We start from the raw sequence: 14,906 nt of genomic DNA on the forward strand, positions 1-14,906 counted from the left end.
AGGATAAATTTTATTTCCGCCGACAAAAGTAGCAGATGGTGTGGGGCTATAGCCCCATCAAGTGGCCATGAGCCCGTGGCGTTCGGCGACTTCTATGGCTCTTGTCACAACCAGGATCTGTGTGTCCGGGTCGGAACTGAGCAATGCGGCCTCCCACTAGTCGGTATTCGAGAGCTGCAAGCCTCGAGGGGGGGAGTCCCGAGGGCAAGCCCAAAGTATGTGGGATGGAGTAGCATGTTGTCCACGTAGTTGGCAGGAAGGGGAGCAGGCCCCAGGGTATATGAGGGCATATATCACTGGGTTGTAGAAGGTGTTCGTTTGGAGTTGCCTCCACGCAACTTCTTGGGGTTTGGTGAGAGGACTATGTGCGGGGGGACACAGAAGTCTACCTAAGGGGTAGTGCATGGTTATGTCATGAAATGTAACCATACGATCTCTCGTCGTCCTGCAGTCTCACCTGAGCAATGTTCAGTGACGTATGCCTTCAGTCGTGAATCTGAGGTAGTTTTTCTGAATTAGCGAAGAAGCTCGCTGGGCATACTATCGCCGTTTGCCCATAGACCTGCTTCCGTTTAATAGCGTGCATTCCAAGCTCTTTAGACAAAGATTCGCAGCCACCTGCCTAAATGCTGCGATGAAGAACTTCTAAGCATAGACTGCCATGCAGTATCCATGCGCAGGCCAAAAGTCCACAACCTGAATCTGAAGCCGAGGCCTTCTGATTTCACTATAACAATCAATGTACCTGCGGATCTTTCTCGGCAGGCTTGCATTTCTTCTATATATTATCATATTCGCTGTCGTTAAAAACGTTCTCTATTGGTCTTCAATGGCAGTCTTGACTGCTCGATGTGTGAGATAGGCAAATTTTATCGTTATTTATTATTACGCATCGGAAAAAATGGACCATTACCTTCAATATTTTCACAATAGCTACTGCTGACAATATTCCACAGTTGCCTCACAATTAGAACTGATTACCAAAAATCCTGAACTCGTTAACGTAAAACTAAAGGGCCTTCACTGTGAAAATTCCTTCAGGACAATTTGTATTTTTACGCTTTATCATGCAAAACATTTCTTCCATGTGATCTTTGTTTATTAAAGCCTTATTTTGCACCTGTAGATTCTTTTTCGACACCAGAGCAGTTTTAACGCTCCTCTATACGTTAAAAATAATAGATATGTCCCAATTAGCCTTTTTCACAATATGTGGCGTCCTCTGGGGAGTGCGGAAGAATTCCCCTGCTACGCGGAAAGCTGAAAACACGTTCACTTGAACACCGCCGGCGCGTACAGCTTCCGCGAGGCGCCAACGGTTACGCATGCGAAGTGGAAAGTATATGGTTGAAGCTGTGCGCTTGCATCTGTCCCCAGCACTCATTGCGCATGCGCGGTCCCAGCTGGTGGTTCCCTAACCAAAGGAGCGCGGGGAGGGCAGAGGATACGGAGCGTTCATGCGCAGAGCGGTTTTGTGAAACGGAATTAGTTCTCACGGAAGCATTTCGTAACGACACACCATCACTATGTGCTATATTGTTCTTCAGAATTTGAAGAATCGCTTACAGCTTTACAAAAGGTTATGTTCAGAAGTGCGCTTCAACGGCTTCGCTTCCTGGTTGAGGGGTCTTACCAGTTGTTTCCAAAGTTCTTTATACGTTGATCCATTTCAGGTTCAAGAGGACAACGTCCGTCCTTCTCGCATTCATCGCTCTAGTCGCCATCGCAGCGGTGTCTGCGATTGTGGGAGTCAGAGGCTACCAGCCACCAATAATCATGAACAGCAGGTACTCTGCCTTCCTGTGACGCAATATTTAGTTGTTGTTTTTTATTTTAGCCGGCGGGCCTAGCGCAAGCACTCCACCCTGCGCCACTGCTGGTTTAATCTTGTTCTTTTGTTAAAATATTTAGCAAGTTCAGTGATCTCACGCCTGCTACTGCACATGTCAATAACAACGCTGTCCACAGTGAAGATGCGACCTAGATGGGGTTTACAAATTATTTTCACAGCGAACACGACAGGAGGACATAGATATGAAGGCCGCGCCTTGTGTGTGTTCAGTCCTGTCTGTGTCCTTGTCATGTAAGCGCAGATGTTTGGTGTATGATGTTTAACGTCCCAAAGCAACTCGGGCTATCTTGTATGCGCAGAGCAACTTCCCTTCCTTCAGCATGTGTGACCACGTGTGCCAAAGCTCGGTCCTCCTTGATAAACATATTTTCGCACATTTGCCTCTTTATTCCATGGCATCAGATAAGAGCAGTGGTATGAACTGTACTGAATTACTCAAACTTGCTTAACAGTATTAGTAGTATTCACCTTTATTTTCAACATTTCACGATGTTGACAGTCTCCCAGGCAAAAAGCTGCAGCAACATCTTGACGAGACCAGGAAGCCAGCGGCAGGCAACAGTGACAGCAGTACAAAAAAAGAATTCTATACAAGATATCAATTGCTATCACATTTTATCACAGTCACATTTTGTGTTGAACGCTGTGTTTAACGCTGTGTTGAAAGGGTTAACGAGATACAGCTTTACATTCGGGCATGTATTTGGAACTTTCCAGGGAGTCCGTGAGGACGCTTAGCGACGTCGTTTACCTGCCATTCCTGCACGCCCCAGCGTTCATCATAGGCGTGCTGTTCAACCACTGGATAACGAGGGTACGAAGAGTATCCATTACTAAGGTAAGATACCTCGTTACTTCAAACACCATCCTTGATTTAACTATACAATGTGAACAGCAAACAATAAATTTAGTATAGAAGAAACTGCACGTGATGACGTGCGTATCGAAGGCATGAAAGTCAACGTCCCTAGTGTGACAGAGAATACCTGGTTCCGTTTTTTTTTTTTGAAAAAAAAACTGTCCTTGCAGTCACTTGTAGTCTTAGGGTGAGTCGTTCTACGTTACGTGCGGCTTGTTCGTAGAGCTAGGCCGCGTACATTACCATTTCTGGAATTGCATTAACGTATTATGACACTAAAATCCGGCTATAATTGACCTTTTGAGTCGTACCTACAGTTTCACTATCTCGCAGTCGCGTCATGCAGCTGACTCGAGACTTTTTTTTGTTTCTCAGGTAATGTTCGCTCATCGAGCCGGCTCTCGGCGGCTCTCTCTGATTCCTTTTCGCTTTGTTACTTCAAGCTGTCATGGCATGTGAAGAGCACGGACGACTACAATGAACATGTAAAGTTAAATCGAATGAAAGGGACGACCTGTGTGGCTTATCCACAGCGTTAAGACTGCTATGTCACTACTCACAAAACGCTAATGTGCTGCCCTCGCAATGCTCACGAAACGAAGATGCAGGCCAAAGGCACTGCTGTATGAAGTTTATTAATAATTAAGAGGCCTATTGTAGGTCCTGAGGAGGAGTTCGACACTGAATCAGTCGGTGAGGGAATAGAACTGACATATCTGTACCAAAACCATCTATATTAGGAGAGAATGAAGGGGAGGGAGGTCGGATGAAAGAGAAGTCAACCAAGAGAATTAAGGTAACGGATTGCTTTCAACTTTGGGGGTTACCTGTGTCTTCAATGTGATTGCGAGCACTGCCTTGATCCATCGCGAACGCGTTGGCATCAGTCTGCAAGAAGTGAAATCAAAACTTGTTGCAGTGTACACGGGTCATCCTGTGGCTCCTGTCAGCCGCTGCGCTGGTGTGGGGCGGCTTCTACCCGTGCCTGTGGAAATCTTGGGTGCCGAGCCCGACTGCAGCAGCCTCTGTGATTTTCCTCGTTGGTCTTCGATTAGCCTGGTGCGTGGCCATCGCCTTCGTATTGTGGGTGGCCACTGCGTGGAAAGCCGGTACGTATTGTGCCTTGTAAAAGCGGGTGTTCTTTCTGGCTCGTCCGCCGGATAGCAGCGGCATTCCCCCTATTTCCTCTGGTAGCAGTGAAAAAAAAAAAGAATTTAATGGAAAAATGGAGCACCGTGCATGGGTGTTGGGTTCGACGTGCTGTACGTAACGCAAGCAGCTGGCGCCAGGAGGTTTGAGATGAGTGTGTGTGTTCGCATGCGCTCCTCAGCGACCAGTTGCCCGCTGCATGGTTTAGGGAAACTGCTGCTATGTCTGAGCTGCTATGTTTGCGAAGGCGCCGGTGCATCTTTGATGCCAAATAAGCGGATCGCAACCCTGGCCTTGCAGCGAGCACGCCTCGACGAGGGCTGTCCTCTTTCATGAACGTACACGAAGCGCTACTTCGCGTAGTATCAGGTATCCGAATGTGGCAGACACTACAGGAGGCTAGCCTTGAAAGTGCGACCTACCCAAGGTGTGGAGTAGGAGGATTAGCGAAAACATCGCAGGCTCCGCACGGGGTCGGTTTACCGTTACCCGCCGGCTGGAAAAAAAAAAGACACTCGATGAGGAGGAGACCTAAAGTCGCACGCCAGGGTGAAAGGACACGCCGGGAGCACGATCTTCAGTTTCGCAGCGTGAGAAACGATGGTTGCCAGTGGAAGGCTGGAGGTGTGTGTGTGCCTATGTGCAGTAGTGTACGTACAGGAGGAGGAGAAGGAACAACGTTATCTAAAGAAAAGAACGAAAGGTCTTCAGGGGTTGTGCTCCTGCTTGTCCAAGAGTCCACGATCTTGGGTCTCACGGAGAGCTCTGTCCAGTAGCCATGTTTGGCCAGCTGGCTGAGCAGCTCACAGATCGGCCTCTCATGAGGAGGGGGATGTGTTGGGTATGGGGGAACTGCCATGGGTTGGGGGCGTTCCCACAGATAGTGTATGAGGGTGGCCTTGGCAGCCCCACATGTTGAGCAGAGTGGGAGGATCAAGGCAGGGTGGTAGCAATGAAGGAGGTAGGGTGAGTAGCAGTTTGTCTGCAGTTGACGCCATACCGCACTGTACTTTGACCGGGGGAGGATTTCTGTGGTGCCGTGTGAAAAAAAAATGGCAGTTCGTGCTCTTCGATTGGCTCGTGCCCAAGTTCCCTGCCTTGAACCTAATTACATTACAAGGCATGAAACCCGGGCTTTCATCATCGCAGGGGGCATTTTTATTTTTCTCTAATACGTCATGTACAATAAATTGTAAACCTCTTCTGACTGGAACCATCTGGCCCTTATTCCGCATTTCGCAGGAGAAACCAAATATATCCGGAAACCATCCTAAAGCACGAACAAATTGTTCCTCTGTGAGTTTAATTTTAAGAAGCTTACTTCTTACCACTTCGTTAGCGAAAGGGCAGAAACGAGGCGAAGGGTTTGCCAGGAAGTTTGTCACCTATGGCCTTTCCCTTTAACTAAGAGCCTTGAGCATGCATACGATATGATTTATTGTTGTTGTTGTTTTGTGAGACAAGCACTCTCGATGCCCCGAAGCGTTGGTGACTCGTGACGCTATGCTGGACGGTTCACTTAAGCTCGCTGCACGCACTAAAACAAAAAAAAATCGTCAGAGACACTTAAGACTACTTACTCGTGGAAATTCGAAAGCGCCACATACAGGTTGATAAGTGATTCAAAGTTCAAGCCGTTCGCAGCGACAGGAGTTAGTGACTCGTGGAAATTCGAAAGCATGTCATGGACACAATACGTAGACGTTTGATTGCGGTTTGCAAACTGACTATTTCAGGCGATGAGTCTTTTTTTTTCTTTTCAGAAATATGACGCCACCTACACAGACGCGCGCGCACGCGCGTTTGATACCACCCGGAACGCTGTACGACCAACGGTTGCATCAAAACTTTGATACTAAAATTGGTTTTTGAGGAAAATAAACACGGAAACAATTGTCTCACATCTCGGTGGACACATCAACCGCGCCTTAAGAGAAGAGGTACCTATTCGGTGCTGACATACAACTGAAGGTTCATATGTCGTCAGTTAGAATTCCTGTCGCAAGCTAGCCTCCAACTTGGTTAGCACATGTAAGCTAATGCAACGAGAAATCTTATGACAGCACCCAGGATGATGTGCGACAAACGATTGCGTCATAATTTGGGTACCAATGTCACCACATGAACGGCGCCACATACAGGTTGCCCAGTGGAGTTCGGCTCGGCTTGCTGTGCGCGTCATATGGCCGCTTGATAACGTCACCCTGTTTGCTTGCCCTCACTGGGATTTTCTGCACCATCCGCAAGCACACACACAAACACACGCCGTCGTCTTTTTTCGTAATGGGACCAGTAACGCTTTCTCATTAAAATATCGATGTCTACGTGCTTCAGCTTCTGATACCTTGAAAGCTTCCGAACGTTGATAAGAGATTCAAAGTTCAAGCCGTTCGCAGCGACAGGAGTTCGTGGGCTGGCTTTTTCTTGGTCGCTGAATGCTTCGTACCCAGCAATATAAGCAACTTGCACAACTACAACTGTGTCACATACTACACATACTACATACATATACTAGCCGCTGTAATCGCTCTCAAGGTTTCTTGCAGATGTTCTTCATACAATCAAATGTTTGATACATGCGGCCCGCAGTGCTTTCGCATGCATACACCTTATGGCGTACCAGGTGCGATGGTCCATGTCATCAAACGGGCACGCATCTTGTTAGTAACCTAACAATTTCGGTGCACCAAGATTTCATAGCAGTGCTCTAATGTCAAAAAAAATGTAACAAAATAATTCGAAATCAGATATTCGCAGCTGTTCAAAGTGCAACTTTGGTGGTGTGTTCACGCCTGAAAATACCAGACAGTGGAATTTTAACGCCAGCAAACACTTTCAGGCTAAGCCTCAATGCAAAGAATGTAGATACAACTGTGACCATGGGAAAGCATGTGGAACAGTGGCCTATAGCGAGACCGTGAATGCGCTGTCCTTTTCAAGCTAGTAAACGTGCCTTAGTCACCATGTCTTTGGAAAGCATGAAACGCTTTTCTGCACATTATGAGTGCGTTTAGAGTCTATCTGCTATTGAAAGGCATCAACGCAATAAGAACATCAAACTAGGCGTCTGTCACGTGTTAGTGGCATAACACTCACTCCAGGGTCAGTATTTTAGACATTCTGCTCAGCTTCATTGCTGCACTTATTCAACTGTCCAAAGCCAGCACATTCCACAGAGTTTTCATGTAACCATGTTTACATTATGTGTCATGATTAAAGAGGTTGCATGTAATCATGTAGTCAGGAGATCGCACTTTGTCTACCCATGAAAACAATGTAAAGTCTGTATTAGAGAGAAAGATAAGCGAGCGTTGATACAAGTGACATTGGTTGCCTATCGTAAAATAAAAGGCTTATAACAACTGGGTTCAAGTGTGCACCAATCGGTCAAGTGCGTGCTCACGAACATTCTTGAAATGTGAACTGCTGTCGACGAATTTAGTTTCGACAAAGACGAAAATCAGTAGAAAGCCAGGAAGCGTCAGTTGTTGCTCTTTTTTTTTACATCGTCGTTTCTTCGATTTCTGCTCTTACCTCAAAATTTTCTCGACTTTGTTATTCACCTTCCCTGATTTCTAAATCCTTATTTAAGTACCATATGATATAAGTTAGGGCAAAATGGGTCCACACCCATTTTGTCGGAGGCAACGACAACAACAACGGGAAATATGTCTATGGTGCTGTCGATCAGATTTTGAGATGAACTGAATCCTAGCACTCCATTCGAATAAGAAATAGATATATCATTTTTTATCGATGTTTCAAACGTCACGACCCTGTCCATTGTCTCCAGGTCTTGTCCACGACGTTCTTGGCTGCCGGACGGTTGCTGCCCTGGGTCGGCTCTCCCTGGGCGCCTACCTCTGCTCCTGGATGATCGCCATGCACGGCGTGCTATCCGCACGCCACACACTAGAGGCTGGTCAAGCCTTCATGGTAAGCAGTGCGTTTACGTCACAACATGTTTCCACCTTTCATCTCCTTATAGCCATGCCCATTTCGCGCCCCTTCAGCAACCCCTTCCACTATGTCGAGCAATTCGCGAAACAAATGTTGCCCTCCGACATGGGTTCTTAGCCTTTCTGCTATAAAGATGTTTTTCTTCGAAGTAAGGGAGCGTCTCACGCTTTCCAGAATGCTTCAGTTTTGTGAACGCTCAGAGTACTGCACTGCGCAGGCTCCTCGCATTTTACAGACCCGCTGAGCCTATATGATTTAACACATTCGGGTAGACCTTTTCAATCTCATGAATAGGATTTACTGCGTTAGCATTATAGCCCTTTTTTGATAAAAAAGCACTGTGTTTGCGCGGGGGGGAGGGGGGGGGCGGAGTGAGAGAGCGAGCGCACGCACTTTCCGGCATCCATCCTCCAGAAGCTGCTCTCCCTCTCCCCTGTTGAAGCTCCAATGCCAAAATCAAATTCAATGAGGCAATGGGAGCTGATAATCGTAAAGGTGAAAACAAGAAAGCGGAATGCTACTGTTCACGCAGATTTATCGCATCACATCGTGTGATCGCCCGTCCATTTTTTTCACTACTGTGTATTAGAAAATATGAAAACAGTTTTTAGACGTCCAGTGGAAGAATTTCAGCGCCGCCTGGGCATTGTAGGCTGCCTATGATTAGCCGGAATGCCTGTAAGGTTCTATGTGCGTTCGAAGCGGTTTCCACCGTGGGCACTGCAGCTCGCGACCCACTCATCGGCACAACTGTGAGAAAATGTTTGCGAGGTTTGTACATATGAAAAAGCATAGCTTCCAGTACGGAGCCAAAAATATCTCAAATCCTTCCAGGTGTAGGGCTAAGTTGCTTGGTTCGAGGTTTCATTTAACGCTTTCGCTTTGAACTTTCTACCCTATAGGTTTACTTTCTTTGCTTTGCAAAAGAGCAGTTCGCTTTTCTGCCTTTGTGTTACTGACAACTTCCATTCACTGGCAGCTATGGCAAAGCTTTGTTCACTCGGTTTCCAGCCTTATAACATGACTCATTTCCGTCCTCATTACTTTTGAAGCGAAAAGCTTCACTAGGCTAGTCAACACCGGGTCTGGCGTGCGCCGTGATCAATTTTAGCCACAGCTGCGCATGCGCCAGTTAGCCGCGTGACGTCACTGGAGAGGCGCAGGTGGTCGGCGGAGCCGCCGCCGAGCGCAGCTCAGCCGGTCGACCTTCGCCGTCGTTCGCGCGCTCTGCGCGTGTTTACCGAGTTTGCATCGGCGCGCGCTCGGCTTCCTCGTATGACGCTACTTGCAGCAGCGTGTTTACTACAGTTACTACGCATGCGGAAGGAGGGTTATGTAACGCGCTTACCTACACTGTTATCCTGGTGCTCCCAGTGCACTGTGCGCGAACTGCGACAGCCATGACGTCAAACAAGCATAACTGCAGCTTTTCGCTTGTATATCCAGGCTTAAAGGGACACTGAGGAGAGCTCTATTAATATTTTTATAGCAAAATGTGATAGTTCGGCATTTCATGGCTTTGTTGCCACTTGGCCGGCAGCGAAAGATGCATTTATTTCTAAGAAGTTTGGATTCGAAGTTGAAAAAGTTTTTCCCGCCGCTCTGATTCAAACTTGGGATTCTCCTATGACGACACAGCACTAAGTGACGTGAAACATGACGTGCACATGACGTAACGCAGACTCCGTGATTTCTGGCGGCCAGCAGTGCGGCCCAGCAGCAGCCGAAAAGAAAGCTACCGCCCAGCGCTGGATTAAGGGGGGGTCTAAGGCGGCTGCAGCCCAGGGCCTCACCTCCGACAGCAGAAGAAGGGGCCCATTTATTCTAAGTGCTTAGTATTTGGAACCGTGGGCAATGGAACTTTGAGCGACACGTATGAAGCGAGAAAACCAGAACGAGGAGATGGGCCCCCACCTTATGTAACTTCGCTTAGAATAATCAGTTGGGGAGAGCCTGTCGAGCTGCAAAAACAGGAATATCCCCCGCCACCCCGAGGGGGCCGCCTTTCTTACGAAGCGATATACGCGTTTGCTTATTGATTGTGGAAAGGTTTTCGTGGTTTCTGTCAATCCCCCCGTTCAGTGGCGTCTGAAGGTGTAGTGTTGAAGGTGTATCGTATTTGAGAATCCTTGCGTCGGCATAACAGTCGGGGACATCGGATCCCGCCTCGCCGCCAAGCATTCTGCTGGAACTGCTTTCATAATCCGCTAAAAATCCACTAATTAATTTTTAATACCACACATATTTCCGCTAATATGCAGTGCGGAGCAACATGTAAAAAATATTTGCTTTGCGCCCTCTGCACGGCTTACAAATATACAGACTGTTGAGAAAATAAACGCGCACAGTAGAATGCTTCTCTCTGCTACACGGGTGGATTGTTCAAGTTCGAATTTCGCACAGATATGACATATGATCGTCAGAATTATTTTATACAACACCGTGTTTTCTTCTTTAACTTTACCAAATTTAAAAAGAAATCAGGCTGTTCTAGGTTCTTGGCAGCCCCACAGTTTCACTTTGTGCTCCGGCAGCCACTAGGAAAGCGAAACACTCGTTTATGGGTTTATGTTTAGGTAAGACATGATGTTGGGCTAGTCGGTTCATGGTTAGAACAAAACAGAACTGCGCGAAGACAACGGGACAAAAGAAGGCACGAATACACACACACAAAGCGCAGACACACACACACACACACACACACACACACACACACTGCGCTTTGTGTGTGTGCATTCATGCCTTCTTTTGTCCCGTCGTCTTCGCGCAGTTCTGTTATGTTTAGATTTATGTTGTTTAACATCCCAAGCCAACTCCGGCTATGCGGGACGCCGTAGTGGAAGGCTCCGGATAATTTCGACCACCTCGGTTTCTTTAAAGTGCACTGATATCGCATAGTGCACGGGCCTCTAGTATTTCGCCTCCAATGTGACCGCCACGGCAATTTATTTTGTTCGGTCTTTTTTGGGGGATTGGTTTTGTAGAGCCAGGTGAAATTTAATTTTTGAGGAAATAAAAGGCGCAGTAACTGCCTCACTTCTAGGTGGACACCTTAACCGTGTCTTGAGAGGAGGGAGGAAGGTGGGAATGAAAGGAGAGAAAGAGATGTTGTTGGTGCATTGGTTTATGCGGGTTGAACGTCCCAAAGCAGCTCAGGCTATGAGAGACGCCTTAGTGAAGGGCTCCAAAAATTTCGACCACCTGGGGTTCTTTAACGTGCACTGACGTCGCACAGTACACGGGCCTCTAGCATTTCGCCTCCATCGAAATTCGACCACAGTGGCTGGGATCGAACCCGCATCTTTCAGGTCAGCAGCCGAGCACCATAACCACTGACCCACCGCGGCAGCAAAAAAAAAAATAGGTGCTGTTGTGGAGCACTCCGGAATTATTTTGACCACTTGGGGATCTTTAACGTGCTCTGAAATCGCACAGCACTCGGGCGCCATTTTGGATTTCGCCTCCGTCAAAACGCGGCCGCTGTGCGGCTGGGTTTGAACCCGGGTACTCGGCTCAGCGCCGAGCACGCTCACCAGTGATCCAGGACTTAAATTCTGCTATTCAAATGTGCCCCATAAGGGCAGTAGTAAACGTTCATTGTGTAATCAAATAACTTTTAATAACTTTTAATAATACCCTCTCGGGGCACTAATTAACGAGTGTTTCTATTTCCTAGTCGCTGCCGGAGCACCCAGCTCAAATGTAGGAAGCTAGCTCAGCCTGGTTTTCTTTGATGCGTTAGCATTAAAAACAGTACTGCGAACAAAAACCCGTCTGTCGGCTTGTGTACGGTGTCATTGAAAGAGGAGAGTAGGCATTGCAGCGCGCTGCAGTGCAGCCCCGCAAGTTGTCGGTCGGCTCACGTGGCTCTTCTGTGGATTTCGGCGCTCATCCACAGACGGATACGTGTCACGCGTTCCAAGAGTTGCGTTGTGTTTTTGTACGCTGTAAAACTAATGCTACTGCGTTACTGTTGCATGAATACCATTGATCGCACTTCGTTCTTTTTAATTGGATGGAATTGCAATGAAGCATGGGATATATTCCAGTAGTGTAGCAGGGGGGTCAGTGGGGAGAAAGGGAGAGGGGGCCTGCATGCGCACTAGCCCAGGGCCCCCATTTTTCTTAATCCGGCCCTGCTACCGCCGGCCGCACGTTGAAGGCATCTATCGGCTACTGCGGCCGTCGCTTCGTTTAGGTTTGCACCGCCGTTTTGCCAGTGTTACAATGGATCCCGTTCTCGAAGTCGTCAACGAAGTTCTCGCAAATAGACACCTTTAGCATACCGTGTACCGTGTTACCGTTAGCGGAATACCGGGAGCCCCCACACCGCTGTGAGCAAGCGCTGATTGGTCCCGGCGCTGCAGGAGCGCGCGTAGCTGTCGGGTACGTGGCGCCATCTGGCAACGTCAAGGAGATTTGCGCATGCATTTGCTGCGCCTCAGTGATTCGTGGCTCTCGTGTCCTAGTGTTGCTAGAACTATTGGTTCTAGCAACACTGTTTTGTCCTATGACGTCATGAAGCTTGTACTTGCGAGTTTGGCCCGTGGCGGCGATACCTGTATTTTGGTTCTTGCTCTTTTCTACGTTACAAGAGCTTTGTTGTCAGTATGAATGGCGTTTTTGTAATCAGGAGCTGGTATTCTCTCGATGCAAGTCAACTTCAATTTCTCCTCGGTGTCCCTTTAACCAGAGCTAAGCCACTGCCAATTTTTTTTCCACCCAGGTTCGAGACTTCGTGGCCAACACGATGTTGAGCTACGTAGCCGCGCTGCTATTCTACGTGGCGTGCGACGGCCCGGCGCAGTCCTTGTGCTCACTGCTGCGCACGCTCGTTATCGGCCGCGAGGCGGCGCGGCGGAGGCGGTCCTTCGACGAGTGCGACCGCAAGGTTCGCTTCCTGTCCGAGCTGTTGGGCCTGGAGACGCCACGCAGTGCCAAGGAGTTGCCGCACCAGCAGTACGCCTCGCGGACGCTGCAGAGGATCTCTTCGCTCAAGGATATGGTGCTGCATCTGTGAACACCGCGAGAGTGCGCTACGGGACGCTGCAGCGCCTGTGAACAGTCGCGCGGACTTCGGTGCCAACCCGCCTCAGATGCCAGATACCAGCTCTGCAACGCAGACTATGTGCACCCAATGTTGCATACCTCTCGGAACATAATTCTGTGAAATTCCCGAGCCCAGTGCTAGCGAACCGTCAAAGAACTCTCGAAATGGGCTGAGCCTGAATTCCAGTACAGATGCCCTGGCCTGAATTCTGGTCACGCACTCAACTCCGCCTCGGCAGGATCGAGAGGAGGTCGGCGTTCGGTGCTTCGGAGCGTGATTTAAGTTGTCGGTTCATATTTTTTACCAAGACAGACCATGGTTCACAAATATTTGTGAGTATCGTCTTAAATGCAACGTTCAACTGCATCAGTGCGGGACTCCAAATCTACCGGGACATGTCTCCATTAATAAAAATCTCATTTCAATCGTTCTTTTTTTTTACGGCTTGAGTCGTTATACCTAGCCTAACCACAGCCTTCGCGTGGATGAAGCCCGTCCAAGGTCATCGATTAGAGATAAGATAACGAATGAAGCAGGGGGGGGAGATGGAGGAAAGAAGGGAAGGAGTAGGGGAGAAAATGGAGAGACGTCATTGTAGGTGCACATATTGAAAAAAGAGAAACACAGCAATGCCGCTCGCTATTGGAAGGGCGAAAACCATCGGCCACGTGAGACTGTCTGATCGGTTCTGCGTTTTATCTCTCCCCCAATCGGTTGCAGCTCGGAAGCGAAGTGCCCAGTGAGATGGAGTATAGCTGATTAGCTGTGCCTGTGTGATTAGCCGGAGAAATAAAACAACAAGCCGAAAACATTTTACGGGTCTCTCCAGATAAACATAATAAAATATATATGAAAGTTAGAGGGAGCGTGCACCGGCAGAGCTTTGCCGGACCAATAGAAAATAAATTAAAAGGACGCTCGTCGCGCTAGCTCCCGCGAGGCTCGCCGTCGACAAGACCCAGCTGTATTCGCCTGTGAGCGAGAAGCCGATCGGCGGCGCAGCCCGACCGAGGAACGGTGGGCGATGCAGACCTCGCAGAAGCGAGTTTGGCGCGAGCGAACTTCCAACTTGAGTAACTGCGTCTCGGACGAGGATCGTGCCAGGAGGCCCGCGCTGCAGCGAGAGCGTAGAAGCGTGAGCGCGAGGCGGCCGGCGCCGGCTCACGCCCATTGTTTAACGCCTAGTTTATCCACCCTTGTTAGAACAACTAGGAACTGCTTTTCAAGCGCTATAAGCATAAGCCGAATACCAATCGCCTTAGTTCAGAAACCCAAGGTTGAAATCTAGAGAAAGAGAAAGCGTGAGTTAAAAATTTAGCGAGTGCATCGAAGTTGAAGTAGAGAAGCGAAAAGCTTAATGCGGTGACAGCATGACTTGTCGGCCTTTCATTTTTGTCGGGAGCGCGTTTCTAGACTTCGTGGAAAATTCTGCCATCCGCCAGCTACGTTTCTTTTTTTTTTCAGCATAATTAGTTTCCTGCTCAATATATCAGATCTGTGCGGCGCGAGCTGGGTGAATGTTTTTCTCATTATGCCTAGGCACCGCACCTCCAGATTTCTTTCTTCTGATGTTACACACAGTCGTGAACGTATAGTATGTCAAACTCGGGTTTTCGATTTATTGGCTACATCGAACACGCAGATTAATCTTATGAAAATCGTGTGTAAGAGTATAGAGAAGTCGCTCAGTATATCTAACTACAATTTCGCCGGTCGTTTGATATCTCTACGCCGCGCCCATGCCCATGCAAGTGGCTCGTCTACTAAAGACACCTTTCGATCGCTTTTCACGACCGGAGACGGGTCAGCTGCGGGGCCTAGAACACCTGCTGGCAGCGCCAGCACAGTGAAACTATGTGACGGGGTGAATTTGAGTTCTGCTTGAGAGTGTCCTGCGAACTCTTGTGCTCAATTTCCACGCACATCGGTGTCATGTGGTGAAGATAACCTAAGTACAGGTGCGGCCCTCTCCTGGGTTTAACCTCGCTTTGCTACTCAAGGCGTTGTGGAAACCAACTTCACTTTAATTTAAGCAA

At 48.3% G+C, this 14,906-nt stretch overlaps 1 protein-coding gene across 1 annotated transcript in view; it reads left to right on the plus strand.

Annotated features, from left to right (window-relative positions):
- The window catches only part of LOC149362309 (uncharacterized), a 69,546-nt gene extending 56,292 nt beyond the window's left edge, over positions 1-13,254 (plus strand). The window contains exons 11-15 of the mRNA XM_089572984.1: positions 1,674-1,787; positions 2,570-2,690; positions 3,631-3,820; positions 7,654-7,796; positions 12,547-13,254. Of these exons, the coding sequence (XP_089429110.1) occupies positions 1,674-1,787; positions 2,570-2,690; positions 3,631-3,820; positions 7,654-7,796; positions 12,547-12,840 (862 nt within the window). The 3' untranslated portion in view covers positions 12,841-13,254. The remainder of the gene's footprint in view (positions 1-1,673; positions 1,788-2,569; positions 2,691-3,630; positions 3,821-7,653; positions 7,797-12,546) is intronic.
- The last annotated feature ends 1,652 nt before the right edge of the window (positions 13,255-14,906 follow it).

This window comes from Amblyomma mixtum, chromosome 2 (genome assembly GCF_055824585.1).
Source record: "Amblyomma mixtum isolate Tamu chromosome 2, ASM5582458v1, whole genome shotgun sequence".
NCBI classification, from domain to species: Eukaryota; Metazoa; Arthropoda; class Arachnida; order Ixodida; family Ixodidae; genus Amblyomma; species Amblyomma mixtum.